Source organism: Sapajus apella, unplaced genomic scaffold, assembly GCF_009761245.1.
Source record: "Sapajus apella isolate SASKATOON/1434 unplaced genomic scaffold, GSC_monkey_1.0 scaffold76, whole genome shotgun sequence".
Taxonomy (NCBI): Eukaryota; Metazoa; Chordata; class Mammalia; order Primates; family Cebidae; genus Sapajus; species Sapajus apella.
In genome coordinates, this window is record NW_022437016.1 from 9,565,766 (window position 1) to 9,593,018 (window position 27,253).

A 27,253-nucleotide genomic window follows, 5' to 3' on the forward strand; every position below is an offset into this window, starting at 1 on the left:
CAAGCCCCTGGATTTGCTCGCTAGTCCTTAAAGAATGAGGTTGAGAGCCTGGGCAGAGGAGGCCCGGGGAAGAGGACGGGGCTGGGAGAAGGGGAGAGAGCACCACAGGCAGCCTGAGGGCGGTGGAAAAAAGGACCAGTTTCTTTCTTGATCTTTTTTTTTTTTGAGACAGAGTCTCACTCTCTCACCCAGGCTGGCGTGCAATGGCCTGATCGGCTCACTGCAACCCTGCCTCCCAGGTTCAAGTGATTCTCCTGCCTCAGCCTCCTGAGTAGCTGGGACTACAGGCACGTACCACCTACCCAGTTAATTTTTATATTTTTAGTAGAGATGGGGTTTCACCACGTTGGCCAGGCTGGTTTCAAACTCCTGACCTAATGTGTTCCACCCACCTTAGACTCCCAAAGTGCTGGGCTTAAGGTATGAACCACCGCACCCGGCCCTCTCTCTTGATCTTCTGAGCAGGGGCTCGCCTGGGCTCTCTGTCTTGGTTCTTTAGTGCCACTATGTGTTTGTGGTGGGACAGTGCTGGGGGGCCCGCAGTGAGAAAGCCCTACGGGGGCTGGGGGTGCAGGGGAGTCACGGTGTCCCTCGACCAGGAGTTGGGAGAGCCGAGACTGCAAAATCGGGGCACTGGACACAGATTTTAACCACTCTGTTTCTCTTTTCCTCCCGCCCAAGATCTTTGAGATGATGGACGCCAAGGCAAGGCAGGACTGCGTCAAGGAGATTGGCCTGCTGAAGGTGAGTGCCCGGGGCCTCACCTCCTGCAGGAGGTTCGGGGGCCCTTACCATGCCCATCACAGCCCTTGGGTGCCAGGGACCCACAGCCCTTGCTGAGTTCACAGACGGTGGCTTTCTGGGGTCAGCAGCTGGTGCGTTTCCTCATGGCCAGGCAGGAGCGGCCCCTGCCTCATTGCTCTGCTCAGCCCTCAGCGTTGCTGCCTACAGACTTCTCTCATGGCTGCCCCTCCTGCTTATACATGGCGGTACCTGGCACAGAAGTCCTTCCCGTCAGGGCACCCCTGACCCTGCCTCGCTGTGGCCTGTGAACCAGGCTTGGCCAGGGGAGGAGTTGGCAGTGGGGGCTACGTCCAGACTGCAGCTTGTCTGGCTCCGCCTCTGTCTCCATGTCTGTCTCCCTCTTTTTCTCTTTCTCATCCTCTTTCCATCTCTCCTCTCAGCCTTTTTCTTTGTTTTCCTGTTTTTTTAAGAGGCAAAGTCTGTTGCGTGGACCGGAGTGCGGTGGCATGGTCACAGCTCACTGCAGCCTCAAACTCCCAGGCTCAAGCAGTTCCCCGCTTGAGTCTCCAAGTAGCCGGGACCGCAGGTGCACGCCACCACAGCTGGCTCATTTTTATTTTTTATTTCTATTTTTGTTTATTTATTTGAGACAGAATTTTGCTCTTGTCGCCCAGGCTGAAGTGCAATGGCACAATCTCGGTTCACTGCAACCTCCACCTCCTGGCTTCAAGCAGTTCTCCTGCCTCAGCCTCCTGAATATCTGGGATTACAGTGCCTGCCATCACACCCGGCTAATTTTTGTATTTTTAGTAGAGACGGGGTTTCACCATGTTGGCCAGGCTGGTCTTGAACTCCTGACCTCAGGTGATCCACCCACCTCAGCCTCCCAAAGTGCTGGGATTACAGGCATGAACCACCATGCCTGGCCAAATTTTAAAATTTTTTCTAGAGACAAGGTCTCATCATATTGCCCAGGCTGGTCTCGAACTCCTGAGACCTCAAGCAGTCCTCTCATCTCAGCCTCCCAAAGTGCTGGGATTATGGGTGGAAGCCACTGTGCCCGGCCCCCTGTGAAACATACAGGGTTTGCTTGGCAGTTTCCAGCAAAGTAGGGCTGCTCGTGGCAGGGACGCCCGCCAAAACCACAGCTGCAGAATTTCAGATGAGCGGTTTATCCTGCCACACCCTGCCCTGTGCTCTGAGGCCTTGGCCATGCCCTTGGGGACTTCCAGGCTGGTGGGGAAGCAGGTGGGAAGCAGATGGTGACCTTCCAGGGTGAGGCAGATTAACTGGTGGGCTGGGAGCCCAGGGGAAACCCGCTTCCTGGGCAAGCCCCACAGAGGCCGGGGCACCGTCCCAGAACCTGCTTCAAGGCACTCCAACGGTGTGGATTATGGGAGGTGGGGGAGACAGAAGGGTGAACGTGGCAGCAGGGCCAGATACACACTCAGAACAAAAGGGGAGCCACTGAAGGGGCTGTGGGCGGGGGGGACGTGGTTGGGTGTGAGTTGTGCCTGTTCTGATGGCCCCCAGCCACAGCGGGTGATGGAGTCAAGGCTGGAAGCAGGAGACATCCTTATTTCTAACTATTATATGTCAACAAATACTCCTCGAGAACATTGCTTAAATGTTTAGGTCATGGTCAGCTTGCTGCCACTTCGCCAGCCCTGAGGAGTGGTTGTCCTGGTCACCTACTGCCCCCTTCACCTCATGTGCCCTTCTCCCCAAGAGAAGGAGCCCCACAGGGAGCATGCTGAGCACAGCCTGGACTGCTTGCTGGTCACACAGATGTGCCACCGCAGCCTCTGTCTGGCAGTAGCCTAGCCTGGCGTCAGCCCACCTGGCTGGGGAGGGGATTCTGCCCCTTCCCCAGGGCTGCCGTGCAGCTGAGGGCATCAAGCCTGGGTTTTGGAGGACACATCCCTTGCTCACTAGCTGTGTGGCTGTGGGCCAGCTGTGGGCCTCTCAGGACCTCAGTTTCTTCATCTGTAAAGGGGGCGTGATGACAACAGGGGCTCTGGAGGAGTCAGTGAGGAAATGCATCTCATGAGCTCGGGGCAGCGCTGGTGTGTGGTGCGCTGGTAGCCCACCCAAGGCAGCTCGGTCGTCATGGTCACCACCTTTGCCTGCCAACGCCAGCCACATTCCAGAACACCAGTCCCAATTCCCGGGTAGCCCATGGGAAGTCAACAGGATGTGCCAGGGCATGAGGTGCTTCCTACAAAACAAAAGGAAACGTGGTTCTCAGAGGGACAACCGGGTGACATTGCTTATTCATGCCAAGAACCCGAACCCAAAACCTCCCAAATGCAGGGGCTGGAGGGGTCAGCAGCTGCCAAGCGTGGGACAAGAGGGCAGGTCCTGTTGGAATGCAGGCGTGTGTTCGTTCATTCCGTGCAATTTCTGAGCACCACTGAATGCTGGACACCAGGATGCAGCCCAGTGGGGAAGACAGATCATAGACAGACAGACATTCTTTGTTACATCCGGGAGGGCCTGGAGCTTGGGAGCAGAGCCCCTGGTGGCAGAGATCCAAAGGACAGGGACCCCTACCCTCAGCTCTCCCTCCCTTCCCTTTGGCCGTCACCACAGCCAGACAAAGCCCAACCATGTACATCTCTGCAGCATCTTCCCTGTTTCTGGCCTGAGTTTGTCCCCTTCCAGACCCACCTGGGCCCACCAAGAGGCCACAGGCTGAGAAGTGGACTCTGTGTGGACCAGGGTCTGGGGTCACTGGACCAGGTTCTAGACTCAGCTCAGCCCCTGCTTGCTGTAGACCCATGGCTGATCCCTTCCCCTCTCTGGGCTTTGGGGATTTAGCTCAATAGACATCCGGAGCCCCTTTCTGCCTCTGTAGATTACCTGGGCATAAGGAGCCCGTCCTCCTGTCTTCATACCTGCAAGGAGACAAGGGAGGAGCCTCCCTCCTCCCCTCCCCAGGAACCAGCGCCTCCTGGACGGGGCTTTACTGCCTCCCCAACCCCTCTCATTTCTCCCTTGGAGAACCTAACATGCCTGGACTGCTGATGACCTGGGCAGTTTTTGAGGAGTCCTCCCAGAGAGGGTGTGAGATTTCCTGATGTCATGATGAGGTGAAGTTCAAGAGGAGGGTGAAGGAGCAGCGTGTTCCCGTTTATCCTAGTAGCAACCTGCATGATCCGTAGGACGTGCCTTAGAGATCTGGAAGCTCTTTCAACTTGCCATTCACTTGCTTTGACACTTTTGTTTGGTAACTGGCAAACGTGTCTGGAGCGTGATGTGTGCTGAGGGCGGTGCTTTGATGGCCAGTGTTTGCGTGAGACGGCCTTCTCAACAAAAAATCTGAGCAAGAGGATTTTCTTTTTTTTTTTTTCTTTTCTTTTTTTCTGATACAGGATCTCACTCTGTCACCCAGGCTGGAGTGCAGTGGTGCGATCTCAGCTCACTGCAGCCTCCGAGCAGCCGGAGTAACAACTATGCACCACCACACCCGGCTAGCTTTTGTATTTTTGTAGAGATGGGGTTTCACCATGTTGGCCAGGCTGGTCTTGAACTCCTGACCTCGGGTGATCCGCCCGCCTCAGCCTCCCAAAGTGCTGGGATTACAGGCATGAGCCACCATGTCCGGCCCACCTTCTTTTTCAAATTTCCATTTTTCTTTTAGATTCAGAGGGTCCATATGCAGGTTTGTTACAAGAGTATATGGTGTGATGCTGAGATCTGGGCTTTTCCTGATCCCATCACTCAGATTGTGAGCATCATACGCAATAGGAGGTTTTCTAGCCCTTGCCTCACTTCCCCCACCTGCGTGTAGTGTCCAGTGTCTGCTGTTCCCATCTTTATGTCCGTGTGTACCCAAGATTCAGCTCCCACTTAAAGAAATGAGAACATGCAGTATAGCTTTGTATAGCTTTGTTTCTGTGTCAGTTCTCTTCGGATAATGGCCTCCTGCTGCGTCCATGTTGCTGCAAAAGACATGATTTTATTCTTTTTCGTGGCTGCATAGTATTCTGTGGTATATACGTACCACATTTTCTTTATCCAGTCCACCGTTTCTGGGCATCTAAATTGATTCCGTGTCTTTGCTATTGTGAATAGTGCTGTGATGAATGCAAAAGTGTGTGTGTCTTTTTGGTAGAACAATTTATATTCCTTTGGGTATATGGCCAGTAATGGGATTGCTGGGTCAAATGATATTTCCATTTTTAGTTCTTTGAGAAATTTCCAGATTTTGTTCCACAGTGTCTGAACTAATTTACATTCCTACCAACAGCACATAAGTGTTCCCTTTTCTTCACAGCCTCGCCAACATCTGCTAGCTTTTGACTTTTTAATAATTGCCATTCCAACTGGTGTGAGATGGCACCTCATTGTACTCATTGTAGTGGTGGGTTTTTTTTTTTTTTTTTTTTTTTTTTTTGAGACTGGGTCATGCCCTGTCACCTAAGCTGGAGTGCAGTGGTGTGATCACGGCTCAGGGCAGCCTCAACCTCCCAGGATCAAGCAGTCTTCCCACTTTAACCTCCAAAGTAGCTGAGGCTGCAGGTCTGTACCAGGAAGCCCAGATAATTTTTTTTTTTTCTAATGGGGTCTCACTGTGTTGCCCAGGGTGTTCTCAAGCTCCTGGGCTCAAGCAGCCCTCTCACTTCAGTCTCCCAAAGTGTTGGCATTACCGGCAGGAGCCCCTGCACCTGGTCAGCTGTGGTTTTGATTTGCATTTCTCTGATGATTAGTGGTGTTGGGCATTTTTTTGTGTTTGTTAGTTGCTTGTATGTCTTCTTTTGAAGAATTATCTGTTCATGTCCTCTGCCCACTTTTTATTTTTATTATTTATTTATTTAGAGACAGAGTCTCGCTCTGCCACCCAGGCTGGAGTGCAGTGGCGCTATCTCAGCTCACTGCAACCTCTACCTTCCAGGCTCAAGCGATTCTCCTGCCTCAGCCTCCCGAGTAGCTGGGATTACAGGCACCCATCACCATACCTGGTTAATTTTTGTATTTTTAGTAGAGATGGGGTTTCACCATGTTGGCCAGGCTGGTCTCGAACAGCTGACCTCAAGTGATCCACCTGCCTCGGCCTCCCAAAGTGCTGGGATTACAGGTGTGAGCCACCATACCCGGCCTCCTCTGCTCACTTTTTAATGTCTTTTTTGTTGTTGTTACTGATTTAAGTTCCTTATAGATTGTGGACATTAGTCCTCTGTCAGATGCGTAGTTTGTGAACGTTTTCTCCCATTCTGTCAATTGTCTGTTTACTTCATTGATCATTTTTTTTTGCTGTGCAAAAGCTCTTTCATTTAATTAGGTCCCACTTGTCAGTTTTTGTTTTTGTTGCAATTGTTTTTAAGGACTTGGTCATAAATTCTTTGTCAAGGCTAATGTTGAGAAAGGTATTTCCTAGGTTTCTTCTAGGATTTTTATAGTTTGAGGTCTTACATTTAAGTCTTTACTCAATCTTGGGTTAATTTTTGCATATGGTGAAAGGTAGGGGTTCCGTTTCATTCTTCTTCATATAGCTAGCCAGTTTATTGAGTAGGGAGTCCTTTCCCCATTGCGTATTTTTGTCAACTTTGTTGAGGAACAGGTGGTTGTAGGTGTGCTGCTTTATTTCTGTGCTCTGTATTCTCTTCCATTGGTCTATGTGTCTGTTTTTGTGCCAGTACCATACTGTTTTGGTTACCATAGCCTTGTAGTATAATTTGAAGTCCAGTACTGTGATGCCTCCAGGTTTGTTATTTTTGCTTGGGATTGCCTTGTGTTTCACCTTCTGAAGTCCAGTCACCTCATGGAAATTACCTACATTTGTTACTGACCAAGGTGCTTCCACAGGGGAGCCTGCTGCTAAGATGGCAACAGGGCTCCCTGCCAGCCACCCCTGGGAACCAGGATTGAATGTGCCACACCCGAGTCCTGAGCTGTGCAGGGTGCCTGGTTTCTCGGAGTGGTGTCTGGATGTTCGCTGAGCCACAGTCCTGCTGGCTGAGGGGCAGGCAGGGGCCGGCGCACATACCTCAGGGCCAGACCTTTCGGACAGGCAGTGGATGCCACAGCAGAGAGGGGTCAGTCTTTGGGGGGACCTGGAAAGAGGACGGACACATGGGGAGGAGCTGGGGCCAGTGGCTGAGGCTGATCTGGCATCTGGGGACCTGACTGGGGGGGCCCGCCTAAGGGGCTGTCTTGGGGAATGAATGAATGAATGAATGGGGGCTTGCATGGCTCTGCAACGTCCACCCAGGCGCTCCTCATTTAAAAATCCATGGACAGGCACAGTACATCCTCCTCCCAGCCACTTCCGGGCCTTTAGGAAAATGTGTCCCCCCCAACCCCGGCCTCCGGTTGTCAGCCGGTGCCGAGAGTAGGCTGACCACACCCACACTGGGGCAGAATATTCCAGTCCCCTCTGCTCGCGCAGATCCTGGAGTCGCTTTGGTGTGAACAGTCAGCTTTGTTATGAACAGATGCCAGGGGCTCCTCTTAGCCTGGCAGGGCCTGACTTCCAAGCAGGGGGGGTGCCGTTCTGTCCAGCTCCATGCTCCACCTCAGGAAACACGCAGGCTGTGGCTCAAAGGACAGAGGCAGGGTCTTGGCACTGCGCAAATCAGCCGGGCGCAGATCAGCCGCGCCTCCAGGGATTTTTTCAAGATTTCACAAGGGCCAGGCATGGCGGCGTGTGCAGCCATAGTCCCAGCTTCTCAGGAGGGTGAGGTGGGAGGATCACTTGAGCTTAGGAGTTCAGTTTCAGCCTGAGCAACATAGCGAGATCCTATCTCTACAAAAAAATATTAAAAAAAAATGATTTCACAAGAGATGGGTCAGGAATTGAGGAAGAAAGGGCAGCACCAAGGGAGGAGACGATCCTTCTGAGGAGTGCCTGCAGGCTGGCCGTGTCTGAGCACAGGTGGCCCTGATGCCGCCCTCAGGGTCTGGGCGGTGAGGAGGACGGGGAGGAGGGTCATTTCCACAAGTGCCTGCCTTGTCTCACGTAGCTCTGTGCAGGTGCCATGTTACACATTTCAAGAGTATTGGCACATGTTGTCTTCACAACTATGCTTCAAAACATGATGCCAGTGTTCCAGGTGAGGAATCTGACACCTGGGGATATAAAGTGGCATTCCCAGTGTCACTCAGGGCTCCCTGACTCCGAAGCACAGGCCTTTCCCTGGGCACCCAGTTCTCTAGCAAATGCCAGGGCCTCGGTGACGGTGCCAGCAGGGTGCCGGTGGCAAGCAGGTGCTGAGTCTGTCCCGTCTTCACCGGCACCCTCCCCTCTGTCTCTCCCCATGCAGCAACTGAACCACCCAAATATCATCAAGTATTTGGACTCGTTTATTGAAGACAACGAGCTGAACATCGTGCTGGAGTTGGCCGATGCAGGGGATCTCTCGCAGATGATCAAGGTGAGCACCTGGCAGGGTGAGGGCGCTAGGGGCTGCACAGATTCAGAGCCAAAGGGGGCAGTCCGTCTTCAGCCCAGTCCCATGGTGCTCTGGCCTCAGCCAGAGGCGGCTGCCCAGGGACCCTAGGCCCCCCTGACGAACGCCCACAGGCCTCAGCTGCGGTCTAGTGAGGGCCTCTCGGGCTCTGTCCCCGGCTGCTGTTGCTGGAGGCCTCTTTCGGCCTCAGGGAAGCTCAGCTCAAAAGAGCCCATGTGCAAAAAGCAAGGCGAAGGTGACGCTAAGACAGGATGGTGGCTGGGAGGGGGCCTGTCCACAAGCATGTGGGCCACTTCTTCTGCCTCACAGAAGGAGCAGGGCCAGCCACCCATTTGGTCAGACCGCAGCTTTTGGGAAAGCGTCTTGTAGATCCCACTGCCTCATTTTACAGAAAGGGAAAACTGAGCCTGGGGAGGTTTAGAGACTTGCCTGAGGATACCCAGCATTGTGGAGACAGAGCCATGCCCGGGGCCCAGGCTTTTCCTGGCCTGGGACTTTTTGGTGGACATGGTCCCAAGATGACCTCCTCAGCCCTAGAGGGGACACTTCATTTCCATACAGCCGACGCCCAGGCCTGGGGTCTTCAAGAGTTTGAGTGACCAGCCGAGTCACACAGGCAGGCTCAGTGCCAGGACTGGCTTGTGCTCTGCACCCCACATACCTCTCCCCCTGACTCATCCCACCGCCCAGGGCACAGGGCCGGATCCACCATTAGTCTGGTGTTCAGGACCACTGCAGCTTCAATGAAAGAGCAGCACTGGCCGGGCGCGGTGGCTCCTGCTGTAATCCCAGCACTTTGGAGGCCAAGAAAGGCAGATCACGAGGTCAGGAGATCAAGACAGTCCTGGCTAACACAGTGAAACCCCATCTGTACTAAAAATACAAAAAATTAGCCGGGCGTGGTGGTGCACGCCTGTAGTCCCAGCTACTTGAGAGGCTGAGGCAGGAGAATTGCTTGAACTCTGGAGACGAAGGTTGCAGTGAGCTGAGATTGCATGACTGCTCTCCAGTCTGGTGACAGAGTGAGACTCCGTCTCAAAAAAAAAAAAAGAGTAGCACCTCCTGCCAGTCTCCACCCAGCCCAGTACGCTTGCGCATCCCTCGCAAGTCCATACTGTCCTCAGATAGCAAAGCTCAGAGAGGTCTAGTCTCTTGCCCAAGGCAGCTCAGCCTCTAGCTGAAGGCCCCCAGGCCTGCCTGTCCCACAGGCCCAAGCCCTCAGCCCCTACACCCTGCTCCTCAGTGGAGGTCCTCATGTCCCTCCTGGCCTGGACTTGCATCCCCAGGGCTGCTGTGGCCCCATCACCTCTCTCCCCGGGACACAGCCTACCTGCTCCCAGGTAAAGCTGGCCCCGCTCAAGCCCCCACCCTGCTCCCAGCCACGCTTGGAAATGGGGCAGACATGGGTTCTCTGTCTTTCCCACCAGGCACTGGGAATTGAGCAATTGCTCGGTGCTCTTCTAAAATTCGGCTCCTAGGAATACAGGCATCACTGGGAAGTGGCATTACTTGAGCTGTTATCACCTGCTCTTACATTTCCGTTGACATATTAATGGCTTTGCAGGGATGTTAATCTGCACACAGATCCCTGGTGGGAACAGATGTGCTCCATCATGTCTTAGCTCTTCCTCTGCCCCGCCCCCGCTTTGCTTGTTTCTCCTTCACATGTTCCCTTGCTGAACACGAAAGCACCATGCACCCACTGTGTGCCAGCCCTCGTACCAAGAACTAGGGATGCTGCCAGCATGGCTGTCACCCTCAGGGATCCCGGATTCTAACGGGAAGACAGACCCTCGAAGGAGTAGTTAGGAGCCAGGGTGAACAAGCCATGTGTGGGGCCTGTGGGTGTTAGGGAAGGCTTCCTGGAGGAGGTGGCACTGAACTGAGCCATTAGAGGAGGCGGTCTATCCAGAAGCAGGAACGGTCCGGCAGGGATGGGAGAGGGAAGGGGAGCTGAGATGGAGACCACCAGATCATGCGGGGCCTCTTGCTCCAGGCTTGGGATCCGGGGCCACGCCGTAAAGTCAGAAGGCTTCTAAGATTCATGGTGGGGAGCAAACATGGTCAGCTCTGTGTTCTAGAAGAAAGACCGGAGGCTGGGTGGAAGGAGAGGTGAGGGCGGGGACAGGAGGAGCAGGAGGTGAAGGAGAGGCATCTCTCTGCGGGAATGCAGCCTGTGGAGAGGACGCCTCACCCTCTCAGACCCAGTGGAGCCCAGACGCTGCAGCCTCTCAGGCCATGGAGTAGGGCTGCAGTCAGACAGGCAGATGCGGGGGCCAGGGCTGGCAGGTCTCTTCCCTGAGCCTCAGTCTCCACCCTGTCCCCGGGAACCTCTTGGAGGAGCACTGTGGGAAACCCAGGCTGGGTGCAGTCTCCTTCAACTAAGAGAGAAGGGGAGGCTTGGGGCATTCTATCCAGCATTCCTCCTCTATGCCAGGCCTGGGATGCGGGGTCCTCTTCCCCCTGCTCCCCTTCCTCGCTTCCCCAGCGCTAACACTGGCTCAGGTTCAAGTCAGTCATGAACCCAGCAGGACTGAGTCCAAGATGGGTGTGGCCTGAGTTTCTGAGCAGCCACCTGGCCCCCCAGCCTCCAATCCGTCCTCCTCACCTCCTCACCTGGCATGGTGCCCCCTCACACTTCCCCCTTCCTCCTTCCTATACCTGCCTGCTCCTGTTCCCTCCACCCCAGCTCAGGGGCCCTCACCTGCAGAGCTGGTTTGGTGGAGCCCTCAGCAGTGGGGGCCTGGCATGGGAGAGACTCACCCAAGTCAGACACATCCCCTGGATGGCCTTGGGTGGGTCCCTGTGCCTCAGTTTCCTCATTTGTAAGATACCCAGCACAGTGCCTGGGGCCTGGTGGGAGCTCAGTTCCCCTGGTTCTGCCTGCTCTCAGGCCACCTCTAGGTTTCCAGAGGAACAGGGGCTGCCCCATGGTCACCCCCCTGGCCTCAGAGGCTGCCAGGCAGCAGGGTGTGTGTCCTGATAGCCTGCCGCCTCAGGGGCCAAGCTGCGCCGTCACAGCCACGGTGCTCGAGTTATTTATAAGGAAGACTAAAGCTAGGAGCTGCCGCAGCCCCAGAACCCATGAGAGACTCTGCGCCTCGCCGCTAAATGTCAGACAGTGCTTATAGGACGTGACATTTAGAAAATCACCACTCTCGGCCACACGCATCCTGCTTAAATGCTGTAATGAGGATTCACTCGCATCATAGTGTGAATAACATCCCGGCCTGGCCCGCCACAGGCCTGGAGGTGGCCCAGGGGTGGCGTCTTTGCTGAGACCTGGGATGTGCGCCTCAGAACAGCCTTGATGGGATTTACAGCGAGGCCAGGGGCTCCCAGCCACAGCTGTCCCACTGTGGGAAGCACCGAGAGTTGGGTCCCAGCTGGGTGCTGGCTGACCTTGGGCATGTTCCAGAACCTCTTTGAGCTCAGTCTCCCATATCAATGGTTATTGGTGTTACTAGAAGTGGGCTAAGGGGGCCGGGCGCGGTGGCTCATGCCTGTAATCCCAGCACTTTGGGAGGCCGAGGCAGGCAGGTCACCTGAGGCCAGGAGTTCAAGACCAGCCTGGCCAACATGTTGAAACCCCGTCTCTACTAAAAATACAAAAAATTAGCCGGATGTGGTGGCACATGCCTGCAGTCCCAGCTACTTGGGAGGCTGAGGCAGGAGAATTGTTTGAACCCAGGAGGTGGAGGTTGAAGTGAGCCGATTGCGCCACTGCACTCCAGCCTAGACAACAGAAGGAGACTCCATCTTAAAAAAAAAAAAAAAAAAAAGAAAAAAAAAAAAGAAGTGAGCTAAGGGCTTGGGCTTTCTAGTTAGGAGACCTGGGGTTGAGCTGTGATTCTGCCTCTTCCTACATGGCCCTCAGTTTCATTTTCCCATCTGTAAGATGGGCCCAGCCTGCCCTCATAGGCCCGGCATGGTGGCCACATCCTGCAGATGCTCTGAGAGTGCCGGCCCAGGTCCTTTCATCCACCCGCGCCCTTCCCGGACCGGTGTGTCCTGGGTCAGTGCCCAGCTTTCCAGCACCAGAGCAGCTGCCGTGACCAGCGGGCCCACAGCGCCACCTCTGCCTGCTTTGGGGAAAGATGGTTGCTTTGAAGCAAAAAGCCCCTGAACAGAAGCTGGTATGCAGGTAACTGGTGAAGGAGTCCTGCCGCACTGCCGTGGGCCTGGCGCCCAGGAGCCGTCCCGGTCTCCAGCCGAACGGTGGCTGTGACATGCTCTGGGCCTGCCCTCTCCAGGACCTCCCATTACCTTAGAGCTCACTTGGTGCCACTAGGGGCTTTCTGTGTTTGTTTTCTTCCTGGAGCGCTAAGTATGTTTTCCCAGGCAGTGACGCAGACTGATGCCTGTTGGAACTGGGGTTCCATTTGAGCGAGTCAAGCCCATTTCCTCAAGGTTCTCACTGTGCTTGTTAAGAATCTCTGTGCACTGAGGTCTGCTGGTTCCGAGGAGGTGGGGGCAGCTGTGATTTCACAACCACTTGTGTCCTGGGTACCACCCTCCTGGGCCAGGCCAGGGGCCAGGGAGGGTCCACACCCATTTCAGTCCAGCAAGGAGCGCCCTTTCAGGGGTGTGTCCAGAAGGTTCTGGAAAGATGCAGTTGAGGGCCACTTTCAGCATATTTGATCTGGGGGTCCATGCGGCAAAGCCATCCGGACACACCAGGCCTATGTGGCCCTCACGGAGCTTGCAGGGTGGGGGCAGGGTGGCCATGGAGTGCCATTCAGGTAGAAGTAGAGGCACACACACAGCGCCCTTGGTTCTGGGCTTATTTTTGCTCAGCAGCTCAGTCTCCCACCCCGTGCCAGGCACCAGCTGCCCCCCAGGGAAAGGACACAGGCAGCGCCCTGCGGCCACCCACCTTCAAGCCCGCTCACCAGGGTCTGTCCCTCTGCCTGTCTCCCCCACTGCAGTACTTTAAGAAGCAGAAGCGGCTCATCCCGGAGAGGACGGTGTGGAAGTATTTTGTGCAGCTGTGCAGCGCCGTGGAGCACATGCACTCACGCCGGGTGATGCACCGAGGTACACGCCGCCCGCCAGTGGCCGCCTGAAGCCGGGTGCCCCAGGAGCCCTAAGAAGACGCAGCCCCTTGAGGAAGTCAGACCACTCTGTTTTCCCCAGGCAGGGGACTGTCCAGCCACCACCCACTCGTGTCAGGGTCCTCCCCGAGATGGAGAGTGTCATGAGCCCTAGAGGGCAGGGTCCCCGCTTGGCACACCACCTGCAGTTCCCAACAGCAGCCTGGGAGGGAGGTCAGGGGAAGCCTTGCACAGAGGGGACTTTGGTAGGGGCTTTGTCATCTCAGCAGGGTTTTGCTGTGCTGAGAAGGAGAGGCACCAGAGAGGGGCGTTTCCACAGTTGACGTCATTCCAGGTGGTGAAAAGGAGCCTTCTGGGTGCCTGACAGGGTGCAGAGTCCTCTGGGTAGGCTGCTTCCTGGACACCTTTGTTCCTTTACTCTACCTGTATCTTTCCGTGTCTGCTGTGCTTGAGGCCCTGCCCTCACCGGGGGTACAGCACAGGGCGTCCCACTGAGCACTTCATTACACAGACTTCCCTGAGGGCCTCCTATGTGTGAGGCACTGTTCTAGGCACAAAGGATACAGCTGTTAACAGAAGCACAGAAACCCCTGCCCTCTAAACCCTCGCAGTAGCTCTGTGAAGTTGGTAAAGGGAGACGCATTTTACAGGTGAAGACGCTGAGGCTCAGAAATGATCAATTTCTGGAGGTTCCACAGCCAGAGCCAGGGAATAGGACCTGGGCTGGGCCTCACCTCACCTGGAGCTCCCCTTCCTCTCGCCCTGCCCCCCCTACCCCAAGCCTCCTGCCCCACACCAACTTCCTTCTCCTCGCCCCACAGACATCAAGCCTGCCAACGTGTTCATCACAGCCACGGGTGTTGTGAAGCTTGGTGACCTTGGTCTGGGCCGCTTCTTCAGCTCTGAGACCACCGCAGCCCACTCCCTAGGTAAGGGGGACCTGTGTGTGCCCAGCAGCCCCCAGTGTTCCTAGAGACTCTGCAGGGAGACGAAAGCATTCTCTCCGCATGCCTTTGGTCAGTTTGTGCAGGAAGATGCCATCTTGAAGTCCCAGAGTTTCTCATCTCTTCAGGACAGTGACCCAGAAGGGAGTCCTCTGTGGCCAGAGGAGCCTGGCTGGGGCTTCCTGCACCCTCTGATCACCATCCGGGCCTTGAGGGAGAAGCTAACTGAGATGGTTGCTTGGAGTGGGAGATGTGTCTGTTGAAGGGCAGTCATCCTCCCACTGCTGTGAGTGTCCCGTTCACAGGCAGCACCCCAGATCTGTCCCTTCTGGGGGGTGACGTTTGTGCTGTTCCTAGTTTTTGGCTTTTAAACCGGCAGTTTAGAAGCTGTGGGACCAGGTGCCTGCCAGGGAGGGGGTGACATTGTAGCTGGACCGAAAGGGGTGACCAGGTGCTGTTGGGACAGGGAAGGAGGGAGCAGTGTTCCAGGAAAGGGTGGGTGAGCCTCGGTGTGTGGGTGAGCCTTGGTGTGCGGCTGAGCTTGGCTTGGCAGAGACCAGGGTCCTTGCAGGAGCAGCAAGAAAGGTGGGCGGGGGCTTGAACGCCGAGCTCAGTGGGCTGGATCCCACCCTAGGGGTCAGGGGGTGCTAAAAGACTGGACTTGGGAAGAGACTTGGGCAGATGTGTGTTTTGGGGGCACGTGAAGCAGCGGCAAGCTTCAGAATCCGTACACTGGGTGTGGAAGCAAGTGCGAAAGCTGGAATGCTGGATGATGGAGGGTTTTTCATTTAATGAGAACATAGGACCCAGGAAGGCCCCGCCTGCCCACAGTGGAACAAAGGAACAGAGTTTCCTGTGCATTAGTCCAGGGCTGTCTGGGTTTTACCACGGCCATCTGCGGGAACCTTTCCCAGAGCCCATGGAGTGAGGGAGGACCCTGCTTTCTCAGGGCTAGTTCCTGGCTTTTTGAGGTGCGTTTGCAGAAGAAGATGTCCCAGGCCCACCCCCTGTGTGCTGCCCCTGCCAGCATCCACTTCCCCAGGAGGGAGCTGGGCCCCAGGAGCTGCTGGCTGCCTCCCTGAACACTGCCCCATTCCAGCCCATTTCCACCCCACTCCATGGCCCAAGCCAGGATGTCTCCCATCCCCAGACCCCGAGTGCCTGCGGCAAGCTGGGTGTGCGAGCAGCATTGTCTGGGCAGAGGCACTTTCTGGAAGTCGCCCTTGCCTGTGGAAAGTGTCACCATTCACACGGGTTCCAGTGAGACTCTCAGTGCGTCGCACACAATTAGGAGAAATGTACAAACCTAGAGACCAGCAGCTCCCAGTAGCTGATGGAGCCAGTGTGGGTGGCGGGGAGGGAGTTGTGTTGAAACTCTCATCCCCATCTGCCCTTGGGGACACCCGGCCAGGCCTCGGGAGCTCTTCCTTTAGCTCCAAAGGGAAGATGTATCGGGAACCCCACCTTGGGAGTATGGGACGCTACACTCACACCCCTGACAGCCCCAGGCATCCAGAGCCTCCTTCCTTGTAGCAGAGGAAGGATCTGAAATCCAGGCCCTTGAGAGATTCTTCCAAGGTCACATGGCAGCAGGCCTCTCTTTCCAGAACCCACGCTGCTTCCAGGAAATGAGGGCCGGTGGCCCCGCCAAATACTGTTGGAGCCCCCTTCAGGGACCCGGGCCACTGACTCTATTGCTGGAAGCCTCGTCTTTCCCTGTCCCCTCAAACATGGACTTCCCTTGTGAAAAACCGAGTGTTTTGTTCAGTTTGGGACTATTTACCTATCTGGTTGAAGAGCTTTGAAAAGACCAGGAAATTTGAGGGAATCTGTCAAAGAGAAGAGTTAAAACTGCTGCCTCCTGTCCCCTGTCAGTCAGCTCCGAGCCTTTCTCTGTCCCACTGCAGAGAAAAGACTGCGGCGCTCCGTCAGAGCCGGTTAGGATCGCATCATTAGGAATGGGCAGAGATGCGTCTCATCCGACAGTGTGATTTTATTGACTTGGACTGGTGCACTTATTATATTAATGAGAAGGAATTGGAACTTGGGAGAAGGCCGCCCTCGTAAGCTGGGCTCTTCCCGAGCCCTCTGAGCGCGGCCAGGCCTGATGATGGGTGGAAGGAGCCCTCCTGGGGCCTGTGCTCGCTGCAGGCTACGTGCCCAGCACCCAGGAGATGTCCAATAAGCTGAGGCCTACATGGGGCTGAGCAAGTCCCTGCCAGCAGGACAAGCTCCCAGAACCAAGGCCTGCACCCACTAGGCTTCAGGATGGTGACAGTGCCGAGCCAAAGCCCAGGACCTGGGTGTGTCTCCAAGACACAGGAAAGACCCCTTCCACCAAGAAGTTCTGCAGACAGCTAAGTCTGGCACACACATTTGGTCAGGCAAGAGATTGAACTAATTACCATTGCGTGGTGACTCAGGAGGGACACAGCGGCCAGGGCCACCTCATGCCCTGTGCGTGGGGATGAATTATGCATCCGCCACATCTCATGTGCACCTACTACGTGGGGATGCTGTGGTGGCAGCCACGTTGCCCTGGCAACCACCTCGTCTCCTAAGGCTGCTGACCCAAGAGCTGGGCTTATGCAAATCTGGTCTCCTTCCACCTCCCCCCTCCCAGGCCCCCTCCTCGCCTCTGTATTTGCTAACACGGGGCTGGCATGAAAGGGCATTAGTCAGTGCCATGGTCGGGCTGACAGGTGCGGTACCCAGTGGTGGCAGAGCGGCTGCCTCGGTGTCAGAAATAGGAGCCGTAATTAGAGCGCGGAACAGAATGAGCGTCAGACGAATTACCAGGCAGCAGATCATATTTGTCAGGAAGGATTGCATACATAAAAATTAAGTGACAGTACACGCCGGCGTAATGCAGGAAAAATGAAAGATTTGCCTATACACAGCTCACAAGCTACAAGCAAGTGTCTCGCTCCGAGCAACGGCAGCAGCTGCAAGACAAATCACGGGGCTGGGAGAGCGGGCGGGCAGGCCTGGCTCCTCGGCTCTAGTGACAGGGCAGTCTTGGTGACAAGCAGCCACGGGTGACAGGGGCAGGAAGGGCGGCTGGTCACACCCAGACCTAGGCAGGGCCCATGCCGCCTCTCGGGGGCTGGGGGAGCAGGTCTGGTTGGGGTTGACCCCATCACGTACTCGAGGTCAGGGCCCCGTCGGGTCTCCTGGGGCTCTGAGGCGTAAATTCCTTCCCTCTCCTTCCTTGAGCCAACTGCCTGGCCCTGGGCTGGGTGCTGGGGATGTGCGATTATGCAGCCTCCGAGGGGACAGACACAGTCCGGGCCAAGTGGCATGGTGAGGGGACAGGTGGGACCACCTCTGTGGGCGGGCAGGACAGGTGCTCGGGGTGATTCTAAACAGAGCCCCAGGGAGCCCAGGCTGGCCCCACCCCTCCCAGAGCTGCCCTCACTTCATTTCTCTGTAGCCACTGAACTCACTGAAAAGGTGAGTTAACAGCAGACAAAAAACAGTTTAAAAAACATTTTTGCGGGGCTGGGTATGGTGGCTCTTGCCTGTGATCTCGGCACTCTGGGAGGCCGAGGCAGGCAGATCACGTGAGCTCAGGAGTTTGAGACCAGCCTGGCTAATGTGGTATAAGCTCACCTCTGCTAAAAATAGCAAAAAATTTAGCCGGGCATGGTGGCACACGCCTGTAATCCCAGCTACTCGGGAGGCTGAGGCAGGAGAATCACTTGAACCTGGGAGGTGGAGATTGCTGTGAGCCAGGATGGCGCCACTGCACTCCAGCCTGGCCAAGTGACTGTCTCATTTTCCTTTTTTGTAAATCATCACAAGGCTTATTATCCCATTTTATAGATGAAGAAACTGAGGCACAGGGAAGTAAGAGAGACTGCCTCCCTGTGGTCGCCCAGCAGCCAAGAGCCCTTCTCCAGGCACCAGCCTGCAGCTTGGCCAGGGAGGGCTTGGGCTGTGGGTGCTCAGGGAAGGGTTCCAGAGAGGATCCCCAGCAAGACCTTGGGTGCAAGCAACACCCAGGGCTCTGAGCACTGGCTCCTACGAGGAAAAGCCCACCTGACTTGGCCAGCAGCGGGTATTGGTGAGGGACCTGGAGCTGATCCTGGGCCCCACAGGGACGGACAGAGCCTCGTCTCATGGTGCGTGTCAGCGCCGCCTTGCAGGGGATCACACCATGGCTGTGATACGTCTACACCCAGGCCTGGGACGGGGGCCCTTGTGGAACATTTGCTGAGTGGATGGATGACCTTCATGGCCAGGCGTCCTTGGGACACCCATCAGTGCAGGCACCGAGGGCCATGCAGATGCGTCCCAGGCTGCCTCCTGCCCCAGCCACACCCTGCATCCCATCCCAGCAGTGCAGGACGCCTGGGAATGGTCCTGCCGGTCCCCCGGGCCCAGAATCCCTGGCTAAGCAGATGGCTCTCAGGCCTGAGTTTGAGCTGAGGTTCTGAGCACTAATCCTTGGGTAGCAGTTGTGGGTCTGCCACATTCCTGGCATTTTCAGGAGCACAAACTGTTGGGGAGAGATGAACTGATGCCCGAGACGGGAGGGAGGAGAGGGACAGGCTTTAAGAGGCCAGCAAGTGAGGAGTCGATCTGGACCTTGGGTGTAAACTCCAGCTCTTTGGTTCATTCATTCACCCATCCATTCGATGAGGACCTGTGCTGGGCCGGGCTGCTCCCTGGGGAGGCAGGCTTGGCCCCTGCCTTTGTGGAAGATGCCGCCTGCTAGGAGAATCCATTTCGTCTTCACCATGAACCAAATGTTCCAACAATCGTTTCTCATTTTCCAGAGAGGAAAACCAAGTCTCCAGAGGTTGGGGGGACCCTCTGTTTTCCTGATGGGGAGACCAAGGCTGAGAGAGGGTTTCTGTTCTCAGCCAGGGAGAGGAGGAAGCAGGGCCAGCCTGCCGGCTCCAGCTCCGCGTCACTGCTGTCCCCACCTGCCCCTGCCTGTCCCGTGGAGGATTCGGCGCTAAAGCACAGCCGTCCAGCCCGATGTCCCACCGGCTGGAGGGATGTCGGCAAGGAGACCACATTTCTCCAGCTGCTTCCCAGTCCACCATCTGGGGAAGACAGGCAGCTTGCAGATACCAGCCTCTCCTTCATGTGAAGCCTGCCTTTTTCATAGCTAATGAACGTGTTTCAAACACCGAGAGCATTTCAAAATACGGCAAAGTTTGTTTTGACAGGAGCGGCGTGTCTTAGGGAAGCGGGGTGCCTTTAATCAGCCTCCCTCTTTCAGATCCCACATTCTCCTCTGATATCTGCTGGGTTTGAAATCGGGGAGTTCTAGGTAAAGCTTCCGGGAAGGTCAGGGTTTGTTAGGTTCTTCTTTCATACACACAGCTCCGTTCCCCCACTGAGAGGAGGGGGTGCTGGGAGTCGCTGGGAGGGGCCTTGAGACCCAGCTCACAGGGCTCTGTCTCTGCGTCTCTGCATCGCTGGGAGATGGGCTGGGATGAGGCCCGGGCTGTGCTGCCCACAGAGGTTGTCCTGGGCAGGGCCCCTGTCTGTGGAGGCCCTCCTCCTGCCAGCTTCCCTGACTCGTCCTCAGAATCCCGGCACCCTGGTGTCTGGGGACACCTCCTCCAGTGGCCCGCTGCAAGCAGAGGATTTCTTTGAAATCTCTTGTTTTATCTTCAAAACTCACGCAAGTTGGGCATTGTGCTCCCTAACGACTGAGTGGCTGTTGTCAGCATAGAAACCAGGCTTGACATGACTTCTGCCCAGACACGCTGGCATCACAGGAGGAGGTGCCATGTCTGTTCCTGTAGCTTCACGCAGCCCTGGCTCCAGTCCAGGACACCCTGCCCCCAGGGAGACACAGCACCCTGACTTTGAGATGCACAGACCAAGGGGGACCAGCCCCTCCCCTGGGTCAGGGGGCTGGGGAACCTGCCAGGAGGCAGGGACCTGAGGACCCTGTGCCCGGCTCAGGATGGGCCAAGCCTCTCTCAGTTGAGGCTTCACCTGTTCCTTCACTTTCCTTACCTTTCTGTTGCACAGATGCTCACCGAGTGCCTGAGAGTGGGGTGGCTGAGTGAGGCCTTTTGGCTGCTCCTTTTAGACTGGAGCTAACATTAGAAGCCCCCAGGAGCCAGCTGTCCACATCTACCGAGGAAGGACTGAACTGATCCTCTCCCCACAGCCTCCCTCCTGTGGAGGCCCAGGTGGATCCACAGTGGGCAGAGGATACTGGAGGTGGGAAGAGCCGGTCAGACAGGAAGGGGCTTGGCCAGGGGTCCGAAGAGCGCAGTGTAGCCAGAGAGTGAACAGTGGCGTCCCTCACTGAGGACAGGACTCCCTGCCTCTGTCTGTCCCCTCCCATCTCCGTGTGCACCCCATTGGTCCCACATCATTGTCCAACCTGTGAGCTATAATTGTGCCACTGCACTCCAGCCTGGGCAACAGAGCGAGAGCCTGTCTAAAAAAAAAAAAGAAAGAAAAAAATATAATGAAGTGCAAAATGTTAAACTTGTTCAATCTTGTAAAGAACTATCTATCCACAGTTTTGAGAAATGGGTTTCCTAAATCGTGTTAAGCTGTTTTAAAAATCATAGTGACTGACACAAATGGTAGTTGGGATCTTTGTGTATTTTAAGTGCCCTCCCTTCGTGAAATTTAAAGTTACCTGTGTTTTTTCCAAAATCTCCTGACCGTGAGACCCTGAGGCCTGAGTCCGGCCCCTGGGTGGTCCATTCTCCTCCCAGGATCCTGGGTCCCCCCTCCTCATCCTCATGTCACAGGCCACATCCCAGCCCAGGCTTTGCCACACTGGGACTCCAGCTCCCACAAAGATTCTGGTTAGGACAGCAGCAACCTCTGCCACATGACATGGCATCTCCAGGCCAGTGAAAATGTTCTCAGTTCAGCATCCTTAAAAATCCAAGCCAGGCCGGGCACAGTGGCTCACTCCTGGAATCCCAGCACTTTGGGAGGCTGAGGTGGGCAAATCACCTGAGGTGAGGAGTTTGAGACCGGCCTGACCAACATGGTGAAACCCCATCTCCACTAAAAATATAAAAATTAGCCGGGTGTGGTGGCACACACCTGTTATCCCAGCTACTCAGGAGGCTGAGGCATGAGAATAATTGCTTGAACCCAAAAGGCAGAGGTTGCAGTGAGCTGAGATCATACCACTGCACTCCAGCCTGGGCGACAGGACAAGACTCTGTCAAAAAAAAAAAAGGCCGGGCGCGGTGGCTCAAGCCTGTAATCCCAGCACTTTGGGAGGCCGAGGCGGGTGGATCACGAGGTCAAGAGATCGAGACCATCCTGGTCAACATGGTGAAACCCTGTCTCTACTAAAAATACAAAAAATTAGCTGGGCATGGTGGTGTGTGCCTGTAATCCCAGCTACTCAGGAGGCTGAGGCAGGAGAATTGCCTGAACCCAGGAGGCGGAGGTTGCGGTGAGCCGAGATTGCGCCATTGCACTCCAGCCTGGGTAACAAGAGCGAAACTCCGTCCCCCAAAAAAAAAAAAAAAAAAATCCAGGCCCATGCCTCCAGTATAGCCATCTTCCCAATGGGCTGATAGGAGAATGTCAGGTTACAGGTCCAGATTCCCGGGCTCCACACCAGACCTGCTAAATCAACCCCTCTGCTGAGGTTTTCGTGCCTCTGGTAATGGAGAGCCCACTCCCCCAGGAAATCCACCATCTTTGCACGGTTCCAGCTCTTCCAACATGTGCCCTTTTGCCCAGAGATGGCCATACAGGCACTGGGAGGTCAGGGCACACCCCTCCACGGTTTCCTCTGTGTGGGCCTTTCCTGGGGGAAAAAGAGGGACTCTGAGGACAGGCCCTAAAGCCCTCTGGCCTCCTCTTGGCAGCAGAGATCCATCTTCACCATGAAACCTTTTTCCTCTTTCACTTTTTATTTCATGTATGTATTTATTTTTTTGAGACAGAGTCTCGCTCTGTTGCCCAGGCTGGAGTGTAGTGGTGTGATCTCCACTCCCTGCAGCCTCCATCTCCCAGGTTCAAGCAATCCTCCTGCCTTAGCACTCCCGCCAAGTAGTTTGGATTTCAGGCACGTGCTACCATGCCTGGCCCATTCTTTTGTATTTTTAGTAGAGATGGGGTTTCTCCATGTTCACCAGACTGGTCTCGAACTCCTGACCGCAGGTGATTCACCCTCCTTGGTCTCCCAAAGTGCTAGGATCACAGGCATGAGTCACTGCATCCAGCCCTCTTTCACTTTTTAACTGAGGTATAATATATGTGCAGTGAAGCTCCTGGATCCCCTTCCTCGTCACAACTCCCATAGAGTAGTTTTTCCTGTTCTTGGACCTCACATAGAGGAAATACGATAGTGTGTGCTCTTTTGTGCTTGGTTTCTTTTACTCAGCATTGTGTCTGTGAGCTGCGTTCATCTGTTGTGTGTAACTGAGGTTTGTTATTTTGCTTTGCTGTACAGGTTCCTACTGTGTGAACAGTCCACAGTTTATCAATTGATCCAACATTTGTTTCCAGTTTTTGCTGTTACAACGCCGCTCTGCACATTCTTGATTGTGTCTCTTGATGGATGGAAGCACTCATTCGGGCATCTACCTAGGAGCGGAATTGCTGGGCTCTAGTGTTGGCAGTGTTTGACCATGGTGGAAACCACCCGATGGTCTTCCAAAGTAGTTGTACCATTTTACCTCAGCAGAGCGTGGGCGTTCGAGGTGCTCCACACATCACTGACCTCGTTTTTTTTTTTTTTAACTTTGTTTTTGCTTGTCTTTAAGCATTCAGATGGGTGTGTAGTTGCACGTCATTGTGTTTTTTTGTTTCCGTTGTTTTGTTTTGAGATAGAGTCTTACTCTGTCACCCAGACTAGAGTGCAGTGGCATGATCTCAGCTCACTCTGCAGCCTTCACCTCCTGGGTCCAAGCGATTCTCCTCCCTCAGCCTCCCAAATAGCTGGGATTATAGGTCCACACCACTACGCCTGGCTAATTTTTATATTTTTAGTAGAGACAGGGTTTCACCATGTTGGCCTGGCTGGTCTTGAACTCCTGACCTCAGGTGATCCACACACCTCGGCCTTCCAAAGTGCTGGGTTTACACAGGCGTGAGCCATGGCACCCAGCCACTCATTGTGTTGTAATTTGCCCTTCCCTGATGAGTAATGAGAAAAGTAGCCTTGCTTCAGGTGCTTATTGGCCACTGGGATATTCTCTTTTGTGAAGTGTCTGTTTGAATCTTTTGCTTATTTGAATAAGTGGGTAGTTTGTCTCTTATTGATTTACAGAAGCTTTGAAATATATTCTGTAGCCTCCATTGTCAGGTGCATGTGTTGGGATGATTTTCTCCCAGTCTGTGGCTTGCCTTTTAACTCTCTGAATGGTGTGATTTGATGAACTGAAATTCCTAGTTTTAGTGCCTTACGCACCTTTCCTTTTTTGGGGGAGTGCCTTTTCCATCCTGTTTAAGAGATCTAGACCAACCCCGAGTCTGGACAGGCTAATTGGTGCTGGCCACCGCCAGGGCTAAGTGCTCGGTTTCTGGAGCCTGAGGGTCTGGGTTTGCACTAATTCCAGCCACTCTGATACAAACCTCTTCACCTGTCTGAGCCTCAGTTTCTCCATCTGCAAAATGGAGATGCTGCCTCATGGCGCCGTTGGGAACACGAATGAGCTGACACATGTGAGATCTTGGTCAGTCTCCATGGTGGGGGTTTACTTTTCACTGTTCAAAGCCTGATCCTGACTCTTGCAGATTCAGGATTTTCCCCTAAAAGGACATGTGTTCAGCTGCTTCCTACAGTCAGGCCATGGCCTCCCCTTCCCCTGGGCATTTGGCAGAAACACCGACCCCCTGCTCTCCAGCCTCATCCTGATTTTTTTTTTTTTTTTAAGACCAAGTCTCACTCTTGCCCAGGCTGGAGTGTAGTGGCGCGATCTCAGCTCACTGCAACCTCCACTTCCCAGGTTCAAGTGATTCTCCTGCCTCAGCCTCCCAAGTAGCTGGGATTATAGGCCCCCACCACCATGCCCAGCTAATTTTTATATTTTTAATAGAGATGGGGGTTTGCCATGTCCACCAAGCTGGTCTCAAACTCCTGACTCCAGGTGATTCACCCACCTCGGCCTCCCAAAGTGCTGGGATTACAGCGTGAGCCACCGCACCCGGCCTCCCAGCTGGATTCTTGGTCCGGTGGCTCCAGGGAATCTGCCCCAAGCCGCCAGCGCCCCAGGTGTGTAGTGTCTGGCTAGCAGTTGGATCCAACTGCTCATCTGACAGAGGAAGGCACAGGCCTGAGAGGGAGCGGGGCTGCTCAGAGACTGAGGCGCAGTCTCTCCACAACCTGTGTGCCCTCCCTCCAGCCTCGCCTCTGTGCCCTGCCCCTGCCCTGCACAGAGTGTAAGCAGCCCCCCCTTGCTGTGTTACAGTGGGGACACCCTACTACATGTCGCCAGAGAGGATCCATGAGAATGGCTACAACTTCAAGTCCGACATCTGGTCCCTGGGCTGTCTGCTGTATGAGGTGAGTCTCTGCCCGTGGCTCAGCAGCATTTGGTGGGACATGCGTTGGTGGGGGGACAGTTAGGGCAGGGCTCACTTTACGAGCTCAGGGTCGGAACCCGGAATGTCATATTCACCTGAGACATCAGTACCACCAGGGCCCTGTCCTTCACCCTCCCCAGCCCCACATGGGGCCTGGTTTGCAGGGCCAGACTGGTAGAGGTTATTAGGGGTTGGACAGCAGTGGGCGGGGTCCAGGAAGGAAGACAGAGGGAGCACAGGCCAGGCATCTGATCCCTAGCTGCCCCTGTCCGGGTCGCCCAGGAAACCACATAACACACTGGAGATTGTGTTCATTGTTTATTATGGGTCAGGACCCGTGCACCAGGGTCAGGAGAGGACTCAGACCTGCCTCAGGCCCCTGAATTGCTCTCCACTGACAGGTGGCCACCCGTCCGGGCCCAGCAATGTGGGTTTCCCCAAAGACCACACCTCTCCCCTGAGCCGGGAAGTGGAGCTAGGAGGGGGCCACTTCCAGACCTGCTAGCCTGCCTGGAACCCACACACTGAAAGAACCTGTCTCAGCTGCTGTGGCCAGTGAGAGTCCACAGCTCGGAACAGTGTGTCCAGGGCCTGCCTCCAGTGCTAGGCAGTTGTCCACAGAGCCTGATGGCTGGGCCCGCTCGTGGACCATTCGAGTCTGAGGCCTGACCTCACAGCCCTTGCACATGAACTTGAGGGATACGCTGCGGTCGCTGGACCACGTGGGGCCTGTGGCAGCTCACATGGCCAGGGTCTTGTGGCCAGGGTCTTTTGGTGATGAGATTTCCCCTCCCCACATTACAGATTGGGACTATGACATCAAAACCCTGATCCGTTTGCAGGGTTTACACTTCACTGCATCTTTTTTTTTTTTTTTTTTTTAAACAGTTTTACTCTGTCGCCCAGGCTGGAGTGCAGTGGCGTGATCTCGGCTCACTGCAACCTCCGCCTCCCAGGTTCAAGCAATTCTTCTGCCTCAGCCTCCCAAGTAGCTGGGACTATAGGCACCCATCACCCTACCCGGCTAATTTTTGTATTTTTTGGTAGAGACAGGGTTTCCCCATGTCAGCCAGGCTGGCAGCATCTTTCTTTATAAGCCAGTGACCTGCTATTTATTTTAAGAACACATATTTCATTTTAAAAGACTGGCTGGAGGTGTGATCCTTATGGAACTAGTGCTTAGGACCCCCTCTCCTGGTGCTCAGCAGATGTGGGTGACCCAGAGCATCCTCTCGAGGGTCTGTGGGTGAGTCTGGCCGTGACAGAGCTGGGAAGCAGGCTGAGTGCTCTCTCCAGGACTCCACAGGGCATCGGTTGCAGGAGGAGCTCTTTGAAAGAGCACCTAGCTGGAGCAGCCATGGAGAGTGTCTGCCGTGGATGGGCGAGTGCTCCCCAGGTGGAAGGGGATGAGCCTTTTGTCCTCCCTGCCTCCCTGTCTCTCCACAGCCCGGCTCCTGGGTGGGTTGGGTGGTGATCGTTGAGCAGGGTGTGTGAGTGAGCTTAGGAGATGGCAGTGGATGCAGGAGGGAATTTGGAGGGAAGTGTCTTTAGCCACAGGAGAAAGGAGGTGAAAGTCCAAACTCTTCCGAGAGGCGACAGGAAAGAAACCTGCTGGCCTGGAGGGCCCGTGTACCTGCACATTCCGAGGAGCCCTGGGGAGGGTGCGTGCTTTTTACTTTACAGAGAAAACGTTAAGTCCAGGTGGGCAGAGCCCCTGGTGAGGAGAGCCACTGTGCCTCGGGGTTTGTCACCCAGGAGTCATGAGTTCAGGTCTCTCTGGGACTCCTCTAAATCCAGGCACTTATGCGGGTGACCACTCTGGCCACCAAGGTCACTTGAGGCCAGCAATAGAGCCACGCCCATGCCACCTGCTAACTCGGCTCTCCCTAGGCTCAGAACTCCAAGGTCACCGCCCTGCCCCTACCTGCCCTAGGGTCTGAGGAGGGGATGCAGACCCACCTGGAAGTGGGCATCGTCCATCCAGTGTCAGATCCTGAGGGGCAGAGACAGGTGTTACGGGTCTCCCAAGGCCCGGGCAAATGCCCTCAGCATAGTGGACAGTTGGGGAACACGATTTTGAATTACAGCATGTATCTGTGTGTAGGCAACTCACTTGCAACAACTCACTTCCATCCAAATCCCAGCTCCATGGCTCCCCTACAGAAGGATCCGGGCAAGTCAGCCCCACCCCAGTGGGCTCCAGGTGTCCCATGTAGAGAATGAGACCCCAGCCTGCCTTGTCATAGTGAGGAGTGAATGAGGCCCTGGGGGTGAGGCGCCCGAGTCTGAGAAGGCCCTCGGGCCTGTCCAGCAGCTGCAGGCTGAGCATGGGCACTTCTGCCTGCCCCTGGCATGAGACTCCTGCAGCTTGTCACATTTCCCTCTTTGCTTTGGCCAGCGGGAAGCCAAAGTGCAGCTGAGCCTCAGTCCTGGAGCTGGACTTTGGCTTCCCGCTGGCTTCATCCTCCTCTCCTCATGCGTCTCGACCCTGGGCCAGATGGATTTTCATTTAACATTCTGCTTTGGATTCTTGTCAGCTGCTTCCTGTCCCCCATGAACCACGGGGGTCTCCACACATAAACACGCACAGCACATAAACACACATAGGCTGGCC

The 27,253-nt window shown here is 55.1% G+C and overlaps 1 protein-coding gene across 5 annotated transcripts in view; it reads left to right on the forward strand.

The window, feature by feature from the left end:
• The window catches only part of NEK6 (NIMA related kinase 6), a 92,348-nt gene that overhangs the window by 56,622 nt on the left and 8,473 nt on the right, over positions 1–27,253 (forward strand). For all 5 annotated transcript variants that reach the window (XM_032251565.1, XM_032251567.1, XM_032251562.1 and 2 more), the window contains 5 exons: positions 682–744; positions 8,010–8,120; positions 13,085–13,193; positions 14,032–14,139; positions 24,525–24,619. In XM_032251565.1, the coding sequence (XP_032107456.1) occupies positions 682–744; positions 8,010–8,120; positions 13,085–13,193; positions 14,032–14,139; positions 24,525–24,619 (486 nt within the window). The remainder of the gene's footprint in view (positions 1–681; positions 745–8,009; positions 8,121–13,084; positions 13,194–14,031; positions 14,140–24,524; positions 24,620–27,253) is intronic.